At 50.2% G+C, this 18,961-nt stretch overlaps 1 protein-coding gene across 9 annotated transcripts in view; it reads right to left on the bottom strand.

The window, feature by feature from the left end:
- Positions 1-18,961, bottom strand: part of SNX29 (sorting nexin 29) — a 589,016-nt gene that overhangs the window by 270,742 nt on the left and 299,313 nt on the right. For all 9 annotated transcript variants that reach the window (XM_070230995.1, XM_070230994.1, XM_070231001.1 and 6 more), the window contains one exon: positions 776-892. In XM_070230995.1, the coding sequence (XP_070087096.1) occupies positions 776-892 (117 nt within the window). The remainder of the gene's footprint in view (positions 1-775; positions 893-18,961) is intronic.

Genomic DNA, 18,961 nt, shown 5'->3' on the forward strand with positions numbered 1-18,961 from the left:
ACATCAGAGATGCTGCTCAACATCCTACGAGACACGGAATAGCCCCACAGCAAAGAATTACAGTCATGCACCCACGACGACGTTTCGGTCAATGACGGATCACATATACGACAGTGGTCCCATTAGATTAGTACCGAGGAGCCTAGGCGTTAGTAGGCGGTACCTTCTAGGTTTGTGTAAGTACACTCTGTGATGTTCGCACAATGACGAAATCATCTAAAAACACATTTCTCAGAATATATCCCCATCATTAAGTGATGTATGACTATGTACAGACCAAAATATCAAGTGCCACAGTTTAAAAACCCTATACTAGATCTATGTGGGATAGTCCTCAAACCATAATATTGAATTAAAAACAAATAAGAACAAGGGCAAAGAGATATGTACAAGTAATACTACATAGGTAAAAGTTACACAAAACCGAGACTGCTCATTGTTCATGGGAATTTACCTCTGTAATAAAGTATAAAAATATGGGAGGGGAAAGCTATATGCCAATGTCAGAGTATTGATTTCAGGGGGGCACGAACTGTTGCAAAGGGGGCTTCGATAGAATTTGTAGCATTTTATTTATTCTACCCCATCCCACCTAAAGAAAAGCAAATGCGGTAAAGGTTAACGTACATAAAATCTGGATGGTGGGTATACGGATGGCCTCTCTCAGTCTCTGTACCCTCGGCAAGGAACAAACTCATCAGTGGGGTTGAGGGCAGCAGAGGCCGAGCGGGCAGAATGGCAAGGCCGGGACCCGCCCCACCTCGGGAGCACTCACCGGCCCCCGCAGGTCAATGAGCTCCTGCCTCATCTGGGACACCAGGGCTTCCTTGGCCACCAGGGCCCTGTGCAGGCGCTCGTTGAACTCGATCAGCTCGCCGTGCATCTCCGCCACCTGCAACACACAAGCATCACACAGTGAGGCTCAGAGGGCAGACCCTCCCCAATGACTCGCCCCGCCTTCTCTGGGCATCAACAAGGCACTGGGAGAGTGTCTGGGCTGGAGACAGAACACCACTCACCTACAAGCTGTGCAAACCCACCCATGAGCTGAATACATTTTTGGCTTGATTTTAACACCGTGGAATCAACCGTCCACAGTTTACAGTCAGAACATGACTCTATCAGGTCATTTTTGGACCTTAGGCTTTTATTCCTAATTAACACTTTCCTAGCAAAGGTTTTCTTTCAAATCTGAGTTATGCCTGTCAAGAATGTCCCAATGGCACAGTTAGAATAACTGACCATCTCTGTTAATCAGGGCCTTGGTGCTGAAAACAGAGAAAATAGAACCAGAGGCTCGTCAGGATGGTGACAGTGATGGGGACAGACACAAGTGCAGCAGGGCAACCACTCTTCAGCCACTGCTCATTCTGCGCCAGGAAACACCTCTCTCGCACTCCTCGTGTGTTCACTGCACCAGCTCTACGAGGCGGGGACTACTATTCTTGCCTTAGAGAAAGAGAGGCAACGTCGTAGGAGTTGAAGGAGCTGGCGCGCGGTCACAGAGTTAATGAGGGACTGACGCTGGAGCCACTGCTCTGGACCTCTGGGCTACACACCACAGCCCTACTACTCCACGGTGCCCAGATGCAACACTCAGGCCTGCTGTGAGCCCTCGAATCTTTCAACATTCATTCAATATTCTTGGCTGATCCCAAATAAGTTAAGATGGAGGCGGCCAGAAGGTAGTCCCTGACTGATGTACACAATGAACAACAGATCTTTCCAGCTGTAACTTACAAAAAGCACAACGATATCCTATACGGTCAAGGCACTGATTATGTTCTACATAATGCACAAATAATATCCGATCATTTTCAATAAGTACTTTACACGAAATAGAAAATGGTGTCAGGATTAAGAAGGGATATAGGGAGCAGTTTTATGAAAAGAAAGGATCATTAACCTGAGTCTTGATGCCTCAGGAGGAATAAAGGGGAGCCCTCCTTTTTGGAGGGATACATTATATAAAGAGTAAAAGACAGAGAAGGAAATATACCAAGATACTAATATTAGTCAAAGTCCCCTCTTTCTACTTTTCCTTACTTCTCAGTTTCCTAATAATGAGCATTCTCTATTAGCCAGAATAACCACTTAGACTCCAGAAGAATTAAAATTCTTCACCTGAAACTAAAGGGAGCCACGGTGCAATCAACATGAAATTTACAGGCTTCTGATAATAATCCTGATGCTTCCATTAATTTGCGCTGTGAATCCCCACTCAGATGGCACCCCCTCTGTCCCTCAGGTGCCCACCTCTTTCAAACCGGTGTGAAATGCAAAGTGAAAATGGCACAAAAGACACTGTGTGAACCATGCAGCTAACAAAGGGAGAATAAGTCACCGAGCCTCTTCACCAGCTTTCTCATTGTTCAGCCCTAAAATTAATACTCCCCAGTTGCCTACTCCTTTTGTATAATAAAGCTTGAGATGATCTTCTTTTGGCCTTTCACAAACACACACATTATGGCTAATAACGGCTGTGCGGGGCCTCCACATGGTAATACATAAACCCTCCATGAGCTTCCTTCCACAGGGCTGAGAATCCAGTTAGCACACAGCAAGCAGGAAACACACCATGACTAATATCACCGCTAAATACCTGCTAATGGCCCCGTAAAATTCGAGCTTTAAATAAATGCCACTGTCATTTCCAAAGTAAAACAGGCTTTTGCTTTGTTTATGTTTTTATTTTGTTTTGCAGTGGGAGCCAGAGTGTTAAAATAATTTTCCATAAATGCATAAAACATCAAAACATCCCAGCTTCAAGTGGTGTTTATTGTGAGCTGTCAAAACCCTGGTTCTCTTTTGCAGCCAGAGGAATGACTTGACCACGTCAGACGAAGCTTTCATTTCACTAGGGAATGGGGGAAAAAAACCCGAAGGAACGGGGGAGACAAAATTTGATGGAATAATTTCCAGCAGCCATTAAAACTGCAATGTTCACTGTTACTAAGCTAAGCTCTAAAATTCCAAATTTTTATATTATAGATCCCTACATACAGCCATTCATATTAACAGCTTTCATCTTACATAAACCACACCGAGCTTACTGTTTCTCGAATAACTCTTTCCAAACTCTAGTACAACTAAAACTGAATTCAAGACTCAGAGAGAGCCTCAGAGGAGAAACCTGAGATCACAAAGAGTTCCCATTATGATAAAAATAAAAGCAGGCTGCACAACCCCTGCCTGCTGGAATTTCTATTAGGCTCTGAGGGCACCCACAGGTCTCATCTAACATTCATTCCCTATTTTCAAGAGCCACAGAGAATTGCAGGGGACAGGATAGGGAATAGGCACCCTCTGAGCCATTCTCCACCCAGCAGGCTGAGTGAGCTTCCCAAAGCAGCATCTGATACTGTCACCCACTGTTTAAAACCTCCAGTGCTTCCCATTGCCCAAGGATAAACTCCAACTGCCTTCAAGATATGGTGTCAGTCTCTCTTTCTGACACCATCTCCTGCCCCCTCCTCCCTCTTGGCGTCTCACTGATGTCACAAGTCTTCTACGTTCCTTAAACATGCCAAGCTCTAGGAAATCACCCTTTAGACAAAGAGGAGAAAGGCACATCCAGCAGAGGGAACTGCAGGTGCAAAGGCCCAGAGGTTGGCAGGGAGGCAGTTGAGAGAGGCAGTAAGGGCTGAGACTCTGGTGCAAGATAGGCCTGGGCCTGATCACTCACCGACAGTGTGCTCTGGTGCAAGTCACTTAACCTCTGTGAGCCTGAGGCCATGCACCTACAAAACGGGGATCAAAAATCATTCTCACTTCCTGGGCCACTGTGTGGAGATTTTGAGCCCCTGCAATTCACAGGCTCAACACTGTGTCTGGGTATGGCAAACGTTCAGTGAATGAGAGCGGGTTTTATGTAATGGGCGAGCACATAAAAGGGACATGAAAGAAGAGGAGGAGGACAGGCAGGTCTCCAGAAGCCAGGTGGAAAAGGGCCACACGTGCCATAACAAGTAGTTCAGACAGCTGTGGTGAGAGACTCTGTCCCCCAAAGCGGGAATGTCACTGACAGAGTTGCTAACCATCTGCCAGGCTTTGTTCTAAGTGCTGGGGGACAGGAAAGCCACGGGTTCACATCCTAGAGGTCAGACAAACTATATAGAGCTCAGGGAGAGAGGAGGACTTGGAAGGAAGACGGGGTGTCAGGGAAGGCCGCCCCAGAGATCACACTCAGGAGTCACCTCTCTAATTGGCCGTGGCACATCCCAGGCAGCCTCCTATGCAATCCATGCCCTACATCACAGCCAGGTATGCACTGTATCCTGGCATCACCAATGCTCAGGGCCACTTTAAAAGTCTGCTGTATTTCTTTCTACTCTCAGCAGCTGTAGTTCCTTGAAAATTAATCTGAAGGCAATTGAGGAGGAGACGCCATTTGACAACGCTAATGACAGTGACAAACCAAAAGCAAATGCCAGGTGGAGGAACAGTGACCACAGCTGATGCAGCTTCAAACAGAGCCCAATGTGCGCCAGAAGACTGGGAAAGGAGCCTTGATTCTCTGACAGATCCACAGAGAACACCTGGTAGAAGATGCAGTTCCTGAGCTGTGTTCGGAAAGTGCATAACTCATGTGCTAATAAGGTGTAAATCCCTATCAGCCACCATTTGGGTTTCATCCTTTAGGCTGGAGAGGAGATGGTAGAAGGACTTAGGAAGTTTAAGTCACAATGCTATTTGGCAACATCTCTCACACTTTTCAAACCACTCACCTGTGACTTGGCAAATCCCTGCCGGGGAATTATCCTGCCCCTCTACTTGCTCAGGGGCTTGAAGCAGGAGTTCAGCTCCAAATGGCTGGAACCCACCTGAACACCCAAGCACAGAGGGCTGGGAAAACATATGGGGTCCTGCTATTTTCTCCCATGGCCTGGTCCCTGGCAGACAGGACTAGTCAATTGCTACACTCCTTCCTCAAGAAGATACCTAGGCAGCCACAACCAATCGATCCATGTGTTGGCCTAGAGGAGGACATGCACTGGGTATCTCTGGCATTAGGGATGGGGGAAAGCGTCATCAAGAAGGTGACATTTGAGTCGCGCTTTGGAAAATGATGCCTTTGGAGCTTCAGGAGACTGAGCAATCCCTTCCAGCTGGAGCATCAGGGAAGATGATCTCCAAAAATAATGTGGCTGTGAAAAAGCTTTTAAGTCTGTGAAAATGCCAGGAATTAGCATAATTACCTGCCAAATCATGAAAGGATTTTAAATTAAAAAAAAGAAAAACACCTCTGGCATTTCCTTTCATATCACAATGTTCTATCTAATCACATTCGAGTAAATCATGCTTTGCCCTCCTTCAGCCACCTAATTAGACACTTCCTGATTAACTAGACCACAACACCCCCAAATTTTAGCAGCCACTAAGGCTCTTTTGGTCACATACCCAAACTCTCCCAGAATGTTCACTTAGATGCCTGAGAATCTACCTAGGTATTATAAAACACACAAGCTGGTTTTGGTCCCATTTGCACTGGCCATGGGGAGGGATCTGGAGCCTCCTCTGCGGTGATGACACTACGCCTGCCTGGGTAAACACAAAGACCTCACCAGTGCCCTTCTGCCTTAGCACACTTTTGAACACCAACCACGAGCCAGGCCTTTGCCTGGCATTATGCCCATTAGCTCCTGTGACCCCTGCAACCCCCCACAGAGTGGCATGCCTTCCTACGGATGGGGCCTTGAGGCTCAGAGAGGTCAGGCTATGAGCCTAAGGAGTCGGAGTCAGGAAGCGGCAGGGCCCCACTGTCTGTGCTCTTTGCCCGCCCCCTCGGGGTACTGGAGAAAGCTGAGCCCTTCGGGGGTTGAGGAGATGAGTCCGCCCTGCAGAGTGGAGGGATCACAGGCTCCCAAAGCAAGCTGATCATCAGCCACTTGGCGGGCTGCTGAGAAATGCACATTCCTGGGCCTCACTCCCAGAAATGCTGATTCGATGGGGGAAGAGAGTCCAAAGCAGTAGTTTTAAAGGTCCCAGGCCTGTGATGATGAGTCAGATTTGGGAAGCGCTGGCAGAGACAAAGGGGGAGCATTTCACACCCTTAGGTGTGAATTGCAGGTGGGCTAACCCCTAGCGGCAGAAAAGCTCATTTTTCAGGGCAGCATTTGTACAAGAGGGATGTCACGAAGCGCCTCCACTTGCCAGCTCTCAAGCTCCCAGTTCTCACTGGGGTGAACAAAGGCACAAGCCAAGGAAAAAGCGAGTCAAGCCTGGTGGCCAAGAACAGACGGCGGCGCCTGCCACGCGCAGGCTCGTCACTCTGGGCAACAGCATAGCAGTTAGTCTGCAGTGATGCTCCCAAAGCAGGCCCAGGTACAGGGGCTGGGACGCACACGGAAATTGACAGGCAGCATTTGGAAATGTCTTCAGCAATTTCATGTTACTAGGAAATCCAGGAATTCGATCGTTTTTCTAAATTTTTCTTTGTATTTTACAAAACTATCAGTCTGCAATGAATTGGAAATTTTCTTTTTAAAAAAGTGGTTCTTGGGCCTAGCCCTGTGGCCAAGTGGTTAAGTTCGCATGCTCCACTGCAGGCGGCCCAGCATTTCGTTGGTTCGAATCCTGGGCGCGGACATGGCACTGCTCATCAAACCACATTGAGGCAACATCCCACGTGCCACAACTAGAAGGACCCACAATGAAGAATATACAACTATGTACCAGGGGGCTTTGGGGAGAAAAAGGAAAAAATAAAATCTCTAAAAAAAAAAAAAAAAAGTGGTTCTTTACAGCAGTAAGTTTGAGAAGCATCTATCTACAATGCATTTGCTATAGATAAAGCAGCATAGAAAACTAAAAAAATTATTAGATGAATAATAACGATGAAAAAAGAAAGCCAAAATAAGACAATTCTGGGACAAAATTTGTTACAAAAGTTAAAAAGGAAAATAAGATGGAACCAACCCTATTGGTTGAGCTGTCATTCTTTCAGATGCATAAACATGTTTCCTTGTAGAGCGACATTGCAGGTTTGCAGACCACGCCAATTAGGAATATTAACTGGAATAACGGGGTCCAGGCCCAGCCCAGGACACAGGTCATGAAGTCCTTGAAAAGCTACAGTTGCCCTCACTCTCTCTGATGCTGGCACATCGGGCCATTTGCACAGTCTCCTGATGGCCCTCATTTCCCAGAGGAGGAAGGTGAGGCTCAGGGACTGAGTGACAAACAGTCCCAGGTCACAAACTCATGAGTGACAGCTGAGATTTGAACCCCAGTTATTACGGCTCCAAAGTGTGTGTTCTTTCCATCACGTGACTCTTCCGGTGAAGGATAAATAATCCAGGAAGAGAAACAGTGTGTCCATTTGGGGGTGGAAGAAGCCTAGGCTCAGAGAGGCTAAATGACCTGTCTGAGGCCACACAGCTTATTCCCTAACAGGACCAGGACTGGAGACCCAGGTCTCCTGCTTTTAAATCCAATCTGCTCCTCCACTGGGGGCCATGAGACTCTCAAAGGAGGAGAGAAATGGGGAAGCATTCTGTGAACTGAGGTTCTCTCCCACGTGAGGAGGGATGGTGACGGGGGCGGGGGAGGTCAGGCTCACAGAGCGCTCGCTCTGCACCAGGGCTGCTCTCAGTTCTCTCAATGAAGCACCTCGCAGGAACCCTACAGCTCCCCTGGGAGGTGAGTGCCATACTGTCCATAATTTTATAGCTGAGGAAACTGAGGCACAGAAAGGGTAAGCACGTCACCCGAGGCCACACAGGAAGCAAGCAGCAGAACTGGGATTCAAATGTCTGAGTCCATGTTTTGGACTCTCTACCCTCCCTCTCAGTACACGCCATCAGCGGGATACTGAGCTGCTGTCTCGAGATACTAGTGGAAGGGCAGCGGACCTGGAAGGTGAGGAATCTGGGACCAAGGGCCGAGAGCATCGCCCAAGGCAAGGAGCACCAACACTCCGACACACAGACACAGACACACACACCCGGAAAAGGCACATCTCTGGCTGCTCGCACTGTGCTCTGAGCCACCTGAGGCCCAGGCTGGCTTGCCACAGACACGTGCAAACTTCTCTCTGGAGGGAGCCCTGGCAGTAAGGGGAGACGCACACAGACTAAGCAAGAACCTCAGCGAAGGCAGACCCGACTGCAGATCCAGGGTCCAGAGAGAACCCAGTAACGATTCCAGGAGCTTGCCAGCAGCCAGGATGGGCCTCCTTCAAAGGGGTTTTTGCTTCCTGTGAGGGCATTTTGCAAATGAGCTTCCAAAGGACAATTCCAACACGACGCCATTCTGGGGACTGTGATGTGTCACTTCAGGAGGTTCAGCATCTGGAGCCCTCTCTGTGGGGACACCTCAGATGGGGATAGAAAAACGAGGGGCATGGAGGTCAAACCCAGGCCCAGTCTGCTCCCTGCTGTGTGACTTTGAGTAATTAACTTCACATCTCTGATCCTGGCATCTTCTTTGTAAAATGAGGATACTGTCCTCTATTGCACAGGTTTGTCAAGGGGAGCTAAGAAATAATAGAGTTGGGGAAGCACTCAGTGCCTGCCACAGTGAACAATCTTCAAGCGATGGCTGGGGTCGGGAATATCCTGGGTGCTTTACACATCAGCATACATCACAGCCCAGGAGCAAGAGCTTTAGCCCATGTGACAGATGAGGAAACCAAGGCTCAGAAAGGTACAGCAATGGTCCAGTCAGCAGTCTGCAAGAAGGGGTCGTCTGACCCCAGAGCTCACGGCCCACATCCCCCGTCACCCGAGTTTCTCCCATTCCTTCCTTCCTTACAGTCCACCTTTGGCTTTGACTCTGCTGTGCAGGGGGCTGGGCCCAGCAGTCGTCCCGGCCCGCCCTGATGAGGCAGGAGCTCTGGTATCTGGGGATTGGTCCTCCTCGGCATCACTTTGTAAAGCCACCAAGTGACATGCTCGTTGGAAGCCTGTGAGACATCCATCCTCCAGTGACCCTGAGACAGTGCCGGGAGGGCTCTGCCTGCAGAGACGCTGAGATAAGTAGAGGCTTGTAAGGGAGCCCTGGTGATAAGCTCACATTTGAAAGAGACGCCCTTAATCTCCCCCGTAACAGCCTCTCTGTGCTCAGAACACCGAGCTCGAGAGAAGAGATGCTGAAAAACATTTGTCTGGGATTACGGTTTAATAGGGGGAAGGCAGACGCAGGACTAACAACAGCTCAATTAATAACGAGATGCCTCTGGGAAACAGACACAACAGCTCCGTCCCAGAGCTGCTGGGTCCCAGTCCCTATCGTTGGTCCTCAGGGCTCCTGACGTGTGACCTTTCAGAGAACACACACGGCAAGTCGTGGAGAAAGGCTGCGCAGAGCAGCAGCTGCTAACAGCCCAGACGACACCTCTTCCTTCCTGCCTTCCGCTAATGGCCCTTAAAGAGCAAAGGCAGAGTCCGCGGAGATCGCAATAATGAAACAGCAGCCGACACCTTCCGGGCAGCCGTTTGAGACAAATGAGCAACGACAGGAGCAAAAGGCAAAAACAAAACCCCGCGTTCAGCCCTCCCCTGAAAGATGCAGTCACGGAAGACTAACACAAGAGACATCACGCAGCCGCGAGGGTTTTTAAACAGGTTCCATCAACTGTCACCTGTCCTGACGGAGCACCGCCAGGGGGGCCACAAGGCACGGCGTCTAAGGCGCCAACTCCGGAGCCAGGTGGCCTGGGACTAAAACGCACTGTCTCCCCTTCCTAGCGGTGACTTTGGGCAAGTTGCTTTCACCAATCTGGGCCTTAGCCTTTCACTCATAAAGTGAGGTTGATAGTAACGTAAGTCTCACAGGGCGCTTGTGAGATCTAAGTAAGTTAACATGTAAAGGGGTCCTTAGCTTAGGGCTGGGCATGCACAAAGTACTCCGTAGGTGTCAGCCATTAGTGTGCCACGAAACAGGCACCAATAAAAACAGTCAGTGCCGCTGGTCCCACAGAACCTACAGCCTTAATCTCTCTCCAATCTGTCCCCCCGCCTCCATCCCGGCCCAAGCTCTTGGTCCATGGCGCCCGCGTCCCCCACCTAGACAAACACGACAGCCTCCCCTGCTGCCATCCTGCTGGCCCTCTTGTCCTCCCTCCACCCCCAAGATGCTCAAGTGGCCCCCTGAGACCCAATCCAGATCACGACCCTCCTCTGCTTAAAACTTGTCACTGATACTGACGAGTAAAGTGATAGGACGTCCGCAATTTGTTTCAAAATGATATGCAGGTGAGGGTCCTGGAGGGTCGAGCACGGCCAGGATCGGCCTTGGGAGACGGAGCTCCGCGGGACAGTGTAACGGACACAGGGAGCTACATTCGACTATTCGGTCTCCATTAGGGTCTCTCCACAGTCCAAAGGGTGAAAACCTCTTCAACGGCCGCCCGCCTATTTCCTGGCATGGCCTACAAGCAGGGGAGGAGGGGCGAGGCTGGAAGCAGAGGGAGGGATGTTTCAGGGGAAAGACAGACGCTGACCAAGTGAGATTGCATCCAGCACCTCCACCTCCCTCCCGGGCCCACCTCCTAAAATCCTATCTACCCCTACAGCTTAACTCAAAGCTCAGTTCACCTCCCTCCCTGGCTCCTTTGATCCCTTCATCCGTCTTCTCCGTAAATGATTCCTCAGTCGTAGAAACGGCAGTTACTGTTTTGTGAGCACTTAGTACATGTCAAGCACTTTCAGGGCCAGATAAAGGCTCTTTTGTACAAATAAGGAAAAGGTTTGCCTTCTAGGTGGCCACAGCCCCATGGGGCCTAGGCTCAGTGAGTGGGGCACAGACTGGATACAGCTCCCACTGGTCCCCAGAGCCACATGCCTTAGTGCAGTGTACCACCTGCACAACTGCACACAGCGGCCTTAGACACTATGCTAGGTGCTAATGTTGCTCCCATTTCACAGGAGAGGAAACTGAGGTCCACAGGGGCTAGAACACTTGCCCCTGGTCACACAGAGACAATGGCAATAGTTGAGGCTCAGATCCAGGCTCTTTTTGCTACACAAAGCTCCCACAGGAGGAGGCACGACAGTGCTGTCTCCTGCACAGTCTGGCATGGAGCACAGGATCTCTCCCAACTCCACCTGTCACTTGGATGGCTGCCAAAGGCACTGACAAACCAGACACTTGCAGGGTTTATTTCTGCTGCATCAATTATGGAGGAGGGGCGATGGAGGAGAGGGCAAAGGCTCCTTTCTGTTAACCCAGCAGATAACGCAGTTTACCTGGCATCATACAATGGGTGTAATGACAACCCATTACAAGTACAATAAGCTGTGCTCCACTGGGCTTGTGAGAACGGTTCAAGAGTTATCGTGAAAGGCTCTGCTGGCCTCTCCTTTCAAAAGCGCTGCTGTGACAGGCTTGCTCACGGGGGATGACTATCGATTTCCAAGGATCCCAGAGTTGGAAGGCAGCTCAGCCTTGGCTTCATCTGCCTCCCCAGCCTGAAACTCCTTCTCCAGTCTGCTGGACAGGCAGGCGAGGAGGGGGGATGGGGGGGAGGGGAGGGGAGGCCATCATCATCAGGAGCCAACATTCACTGGGCACAAGTGCCCAACCCAGTTCTAAGCACCATCCCTACATTAGCTCATCCTAGGCAACCTTACGAGGCCCAGCTGTGGCAGAGTCCCTTCTTCAGAAATTCATCTTCGATATTGGAAAATTGTCAGATTCATTCATCCACCAAATTTCTCTTGTGCATCTCCCAACTACCAAGCCCTGTTTTCAGCACCACGGATACAGCAGCAAAAGAGAGAAAAATCCCGGCCCTCACGGTGTCTACATCCTGGCTATCCACCCCATCCACCAGATGAGGAAATGGAGGCTCACAGAGGCTTAGTCCTCGTCAAGACTCATTAGCAGAGATTTGGGGTCTGAACTCAGAGCCGTGCTCATAACCATCACGCGGTACAGTCTCTTGGCTCTGGGGTCATTATTTGATAAAGCTCCTCCCATCTGTGGCCAGATGTGCCCCCTGCACACTTCTGGAACTACTTCTTCATTCACTCATTTGGTCATTCACCGGTGTGCCTGGCACTGTCCTGGCTGCTGGGCGTCAGTGGTGACCGTCAGGGAGCTCCCTGTCTCCAGGGGATTCAGACGCAACAGTTCCCATAGAGTGTGGCTCGAGGCACAGCAGGAACACACTGAGGTCCTGGGAGCAGGGAGAGGCCTGGGGGTAGCAGGCCTACTTCTGAGAAGTTGCCCTAAGCTCAAGTTCGCCGGGTGGGAGGAGGTCAGCCAGCAGGAGGCGGGAGAACAAGTCCAAACCAGCCCAGCCGCTGCGAGGCTCCGGGGCCCACCTGCCCCGCCTCCTCCGCTGCAAAGTGGGACCCATCATGTCGAGCAGGCAGGGCTGGTGGGAGAGCCAAATGGTACAGGAGCGGACTTCAGAGCACCCAGGCTGGCACACAGTGGGCGCTCACCTCGGGCAACTTACTATTATTCCTGAGAACCAGCTGCCAGACCTAGAAAGTTATATAATACCACATATCTAATACTCGCTCCCCAATTGGGAGGTTTCTCCAGAAAATATTTCACCCTGAAGCGTTGCTTTTACATTTATTGTGCGAGGTGCTGGAAAGCAGAGAATTCCACATAAAGATGTAAATTCTGAAATTATGTGGCTCTTTGTCATATTCTAACGTCTTCCAGAAATCAGGGGAGGCCAGCGTGCATTTTCAATCATGTTCCCTCAGAAGCGATAGAGAGACCTCCTGAATATTTCAAACACGGCTCAATAAATTATGCCCAAGTTTCAAAAGAAAGATAGTAAATGAAAAACATTAAATTTTATGAGCATCAAAAAATGTTTTTCTCCCGGGAGAGTCCCTTTCTCATACCAAACGGCACCTCTGAAAGCTGAGAACGGGCCTTCAGGTGCCCACCGCCCTGCTTCTCCCAGGGTGCAGTCCAGTCACTTATCCATGCCAAGCAGGAAACTGTGGACACAAACACCTGTACAGACGGAAGCCTTGCTCAGTGTAAGCGGGCAGGTAGGGGAGTGGTTTGGAGGATGAGCTTGGAGCCAGATGGCCAGAAGTGGGATCCTGATCTGCAGTGACTTGCTGGGTGACCTTGGGCAAGTCAATCAACCTCTCTGGGCCTCAGTTTCTGCATCTACAGAATGGTAGCTATAGAAGCACTTCTGTCACATGGTTGCTATGAAGATTAAATGAGCTGATACATAACTAGGGCTCCATAAAAATACTGTGATCATGATTCAGATTCTTACAGCGTCTACGAACACACGACAATGTGTACATTTCTAAAATTTCTGTAAGCCCCATGGCCTTCACAATGGAGAGACAAGATGAGATGGTTGAAAAAAAAAGAAAAACATGAAAGTTCAAGGCCGACAGACCAGGTTTGCATCTGGGACCACACGTGGCCAGCTGCATCCCATGAATAGGAACGGCTGTTCTTTATCTATAGTTTTGAACATTTCTAAGCCTCACTGTTTCACCAGAAAAATGGAGATCGTAAGCTCTTCTCTCAAAGGGGTGCTGTGGGATGAAACCAAGATCACACGTGTTAAAGGACCAAGAGCATGCCCCGGCCCTTGGCAGGCACTCAGCTGACACTGGTTACCTTTCTTCCTTCCACGGAGGCCAGAGAACCTACAACTCTTCCTCTGGGTCACTCAAGCCCTCTTGACGTATTTAGTGAAGATAAACTCAACAATATCAGTGTTCCCCCACCCCCCGGCCCTCGACTGACCCCAACAGAGTGGCTCATCAAACGTGACTTTCCTCTGTTTTCTATTACTTGAGCAATGAGTTACCCAACAAGACTAGGCCCACCTCCCGGCGTCTGGTGGAGGCTAAAGGGAGTTCCCATTTTCAGCAGCATCTATCGAGTTGGGGGGGGGGGCGGGCAGGGCAGTTAGGCCTAAAGGTCTTTCCCTACTGGCAGAGAGCATTGGCCTGGAAGTGACCTGGCTGGCCGTGGTGTCAGGCCCACAGTTGGGAATGATGCTGAGACAACAAATGGGTCCTTGTGGCAGAGACGCTGGTGCTCACCAAGCATTCCATCTGCTCCCCCGTGTCTCCCAGCCCCTTTGCACACCTGGGCACAGACTTCTGACTATTCTGGCCAACAGGAAGAAGAGACACAGGTCGCTTCTGAGTCTCAGCATAGGGTTGCTGCTGTGTGACCCTGAAGCTGCCCCTCCCCCCAACACTAGGTGAGAAAGCCATGTTCTCCTGATGGTGGCGGCCAGATGAGGGAGCCTCTGTCGGCCCAGATTCTGAGGGACTACATGGAGCAGGACGCTCCCACCCTTGGCCCTGGACAGCCCACGCTAGACACACAGTATAAAAGGGAAAGGGGGAACTGTTATTCTGTCAAGCCACTGAGACTGGGGGCTGTTTGTCACTGCAGCAGAACCAAGCCTCTCCTGACTAACACAACCCTTCAGCTTGACGACTCTGTGTCTCCCGAGTCTCCAACAGCGGACATGAAAGTGTGCAGAATGGCACAGGGGCCAAAGAAGTTTGTGTAAGGCTGCCTGACAACAGCAGATGGAAGCAGGTATCATGTTCCCCCTTTCACCAAAAAGGAAACAGGACTCAGACAAGTTAAATCATTTGTTCAAGGTCATACAACTAACAAGTGGTAAAGCCACAAGTTGAATCCAGGTCCACCCATCCCAAGGGTTGTGTTCTGTCTACTACATGGGCCCAGCAAGTGCTTTCTAATGTATTTCCCACTCTGCAAGGGGCCCAAACACAATACAGATCTCTCATTGGGCTCCAACGATAACAGTAACCATAGGAGGGATGCATTCTATGTGCCACACACTGTCCCAGGTCCTTTACCAACACTCCTGCACTGTAATATTCACATCTCCTTAAGGTATTATTCCCATTTTATAGGTAAGGAAATAGAGGCTTAAGCAGACTATGAGCTGAGCTCTCATCATGTGATGGTGACATAAACAAAGGAAAGATGCTGACAGAGATGGCAGAGGTTACAGGTTCCTTTGATGGAGGTAAAGAATACTCCACATCAACGGCTACAAAACAGGAGACTGAGGAACAGTCTCTACTGGATGATCCCCAGCCTTTAAGAGCCCACACAGATGCTTCTGTGTCCAAGGCACCTCATGGTCAGGGTGATCTAAGTAGATCTGGGCTGGGGTGGGGGGAGACAATTCCTTCTGGGCCCTCCCAACTGTTCTGAGGGTCCTAGCCTCTTGCCTACCTGGCCACCAGAAGCAAGTGACTGATAATAACTGCACAATGTCCCTCAGTGGTCACTCTGTACCAGGTGAATCAAAGATCAACTTCTCCAGAACTCCAGATTCACACCCAGGTCTGTCCAGCTCAAAACCATGCTCTTCCTACTCCACCTCCTTCAGCCAGCCATCCATCCATCTGTCCATCCATCCATCCATCTGTCCTCCATCCATCCATCCATCCATCCGTCCATCTGTCCAGCCAGCCAGCCATCTGTCCAGCCATCTACCCAACAGGTAAGTATTTACTGAGCATCTGCTCTGTGCCAACACTCTCTAGACACTGGGGATACAGGAGTGAACAGACAAAAACCTCTGCTTCCCCTGAGCTCATATTCCAGTGCCCAAGGTTAGAGACGCTTATTGACCGAGGGACAGGGTATTCGTGCCCAGTTACAGAGAACGGAACTTCAAACAAAAGGTTGGTCTTCAACTGAAATTCTGCTTCCTCTGCAGAGTCCTGATTCTGCATCTGGAAATTAACCAGGTTTCCATGAAGCTACTAGATTCTAGTTAGTTACCCCAGGAAAGAAGAAGGAGACCAAGACGAAAGAAGCAAAAGCAGCGGCAAACACTTTTGGGTAAGAATTTGAGCTGTTCATTATATTTAAATTAGCAAAACTTAAAAAAAAGCGATCTTCTCCAATTCCCCATCTGATGCTCCGAGACCCTGTACTAGAGACCCTCATGTTGAATAGGTCTTGTTTCTCTCTTTCCCTCTTCTTTAGCTAACGGAACCCTGCTTTTTCTTGGGGAAACACCCCTCTTCCACTCTTAGCTCAAGTGTTTTGGGGGGTGTGACCACACCCCCATGGCCTGGTGGGCATGTGCCTGGCCCTACCAATCACCATATGTCATCACCTTGGCCAGAGTGATTGGCTCAGGTACAGCAGGAGACTCAAGCGAAACCAATGAGACTCAGTTCCAAGAATCTTGTAGGAGCTAATGGAAAAGAAACCCTCTCATCATCAGAACTGCTAAGCTTATCGGATGTATGCCCGGAGCTGCTGGAAACCATCACAAAGAGAGAGCCTGCCTGAGAACAAAGACCACACAGAAGAAAGCAGAGACGAGCAACAGGAAAAGAGAGCAGCTACCTTATATCACTTGACCCCTGCATGCTGCCTGGCCCGAGGTGAGACGAACCCTTGGGTGGACTCCCAAGGTGTATGTGAACCAAGAGACTGCATTTTTCATTAAAACCCAGTTTGAGTTGGGTCTTCTGTCATTTGGCTTAGACAGTCCTGACGAACAGAGCCACCAAGTAACTGTCTAGTCGCTGCTTGAACACCAACAATCACAAGACTTCACTACCACTCATCTTTACAGAGCTACGATGGTATGTTCCTCCTTTCACTGAGCTAGAAGTTGTCTGTATGGAGTCCTAGGACCAGTCCACGAGGATCAGAGCTAACAAGCTCAACCCCCCTTCCACGCAGCATGCCCTTATTTAAGGGGACTCTCTGAGCTGTAGGACAGCATCCTGAAGCCCCTGGGAAATGCTGTGTGGGCTTGGGTCATACATTGTTAAACCGATTTCTTTCAACCTCTTTTGTTGAACAGGTATTCCGTGTGGACCTCCCACGTGTAAGAAGAGGGGGAGTGGGCTGCGGAGAAGAATTAGATGTAGTCTCATCTCCCAGGCCCCTGCCATCCCATAAATCCAGACGTTTGGAGGAAGTCCCTCAACAAGACAGCCAGCCATTGCTGACTTGCCCGAGGTGGAATGGTATAGGCTGGGGGTTCAGGCAGACCTGGTGTGAATGCTCTGTGTGACCTGGTACAAATTACATCACCTCTCTGAGCCTCATGTTTCTCATCTGTAAAATGGAACATCAATGATACAGATTTCCCATGGCAGTTAAGAGAATGTGATATACCTGTGGGGCTCACTGCATGCCACCTGATACACAGTGAGTACAATTAGAGCAGATGAGTTTCACTGTCACTGGGGATGGATCACCGAGGGAAGGCAGCCAAGGGAGCAGGGCTCCTGTGCTGGCCCAGCCCTGAGGAGCTTCCTTATTTACAAGCAACGTTCTGAACAGGGCACGTCTCCTCTCTCCCTCTAACCCGGGGTCTCACGTGTCACCGCCACACTGGTTAAGGAAGTGGATAGCACTCCAAGTTTCCCTTTCAAAGAAAACAGAAGCCTTGCCTTCAGCAAGTTAAAAGAGCAATGTCTGGCCTAAACAATTGATCAACCTCCCACCTTCACAATGGCTCAGCCCTGGAAACCACCGACGAGACGTTTAGGCAGAAATCTACTTATGCCGAGAAGAAAAATTCATCACACACCATTCCACGACACACTGAATATTCTCCAACTGCAGATGCCTCACAGGCTCCTCGAGAAGTAGCTGCAGAGAGGACATGGCGCTGGCTCAAGATGCAGCACATTCCAGTTGAAGCGGCCGAGGGATGGCCACGGACGGGGTCGTCACCAGGCACTCAGCCCCAGAACTTCCACTTTGCCCCAGTTTGGTGGCAAAATGTGTTTGCTTCCTTGGGGCTGTTATTCCTAGGACCTGGGTGCTGAGGGAAGATGCTGAAGATGGCAGCCGATCAGCAAGGACTGGATCCCAGGGTTTCTCTGGGGGGCAGTTGTGCTCGGGTTGACAGGCCGACCACCCACTCAGGTCACAGGAGACAGCCCTTCATTTCTCCGCGAAACATCTGGGCACATGGGTTAGGAGATGTCTGCAAGCCGTCTTCTTCAGAGGGAGATTGTGAAACCCTTTCGATGACCTCAGCCAGTCCCGTGGTTTTAAATACCACCTGAACACTAATGACCAGTAAATTTATATCTCCCCTGGGACCCCCAGACTCAGGAATTCAGTGGCTGACTCAACAGCTCCACCTAGATGTTTAACAGGCATCTCAAACTTCAAAGCAAATGGCCTGAAAACCAAATTCGATTTTCTCCCACAAACCTGCTCCCATTGGAGCCTTCCCCACCACATCAAATGACAAATCACTGCCTTCCCTTTGCTCAGGCCAGAAACTCTGGAATTGTCCTGGACTCTTAGCCACACATGCAATCCAGAGCAAACTCTGACAGCTTTCCTTTTAAAGCAAATCCAGAATCCAGCCAGCTCCTCGCAGCTTCTGCTGTCAGCACGTGGCCCAAGCCACCATGCTGTCTCACCTGGACTCCTGCCCGAGCCCCCAAGAGGCCCCACGGCCTGCATCCTCCCCGCCGTGCACCTGCTTTCAACAGAATAGCCAGCACACTGGCTCTGTCACTGCTCAAAATCCGCCAGCGGCTCCCCACATCACTCAGTGTCAAAGCTTAGCCCCTACGACGGCCCAGGAGGCCCGACCCAAGCAGGCCCTCTCTCTCTGACCTTGTCTCCTGCCACCGCCCCTGCCATCTTTTGCAGCCCTACTGCCCCAATTTCTGTTCTTTAAATACAGGGCCTTTGCACTTGCTGTTCCCTTTACATAGGACTTTCCTCTCCCAGATAACCAACCACCTGGCTCGTCCTCTCCCCCAACCTCTGGCCTTGTATTTCTAAGATCATCTATCAGCATGGCCTTCCAAGTCCTCTCTGTATAAACCAGTTCTCCCCCTGCCCTTGCTCTGAGTTTTGCACAGCCCTTACTACCATGCGACCACCACTTATTCATCCTCACCACCCCCCAAGAGGTCAGCAGCAGGAGGGCAGTGACTTTGTCTGTGTGTCCACTGCTGTGCCCCCAGTGCGCGGAACAGGGCCTGACTCACAACAAGCACTGAGTAAACATATATAGCAC

The sequence above is a fragment of the Equus caballus genome, chromosome 13 (genome assembly GCF_041296265.1).
Source record: "Equus caballus isolate H_3958 breed thoroughbred chromosome 13, TB-T2T, whole genome shotgun sequence".
Classification (NCBI taxonomy): domain Eukaryota; kingdom Metazoa; phylum Chordata; class Mammalia; order Perissodactyla; family Equidae; genus Equus; species Equus caballus.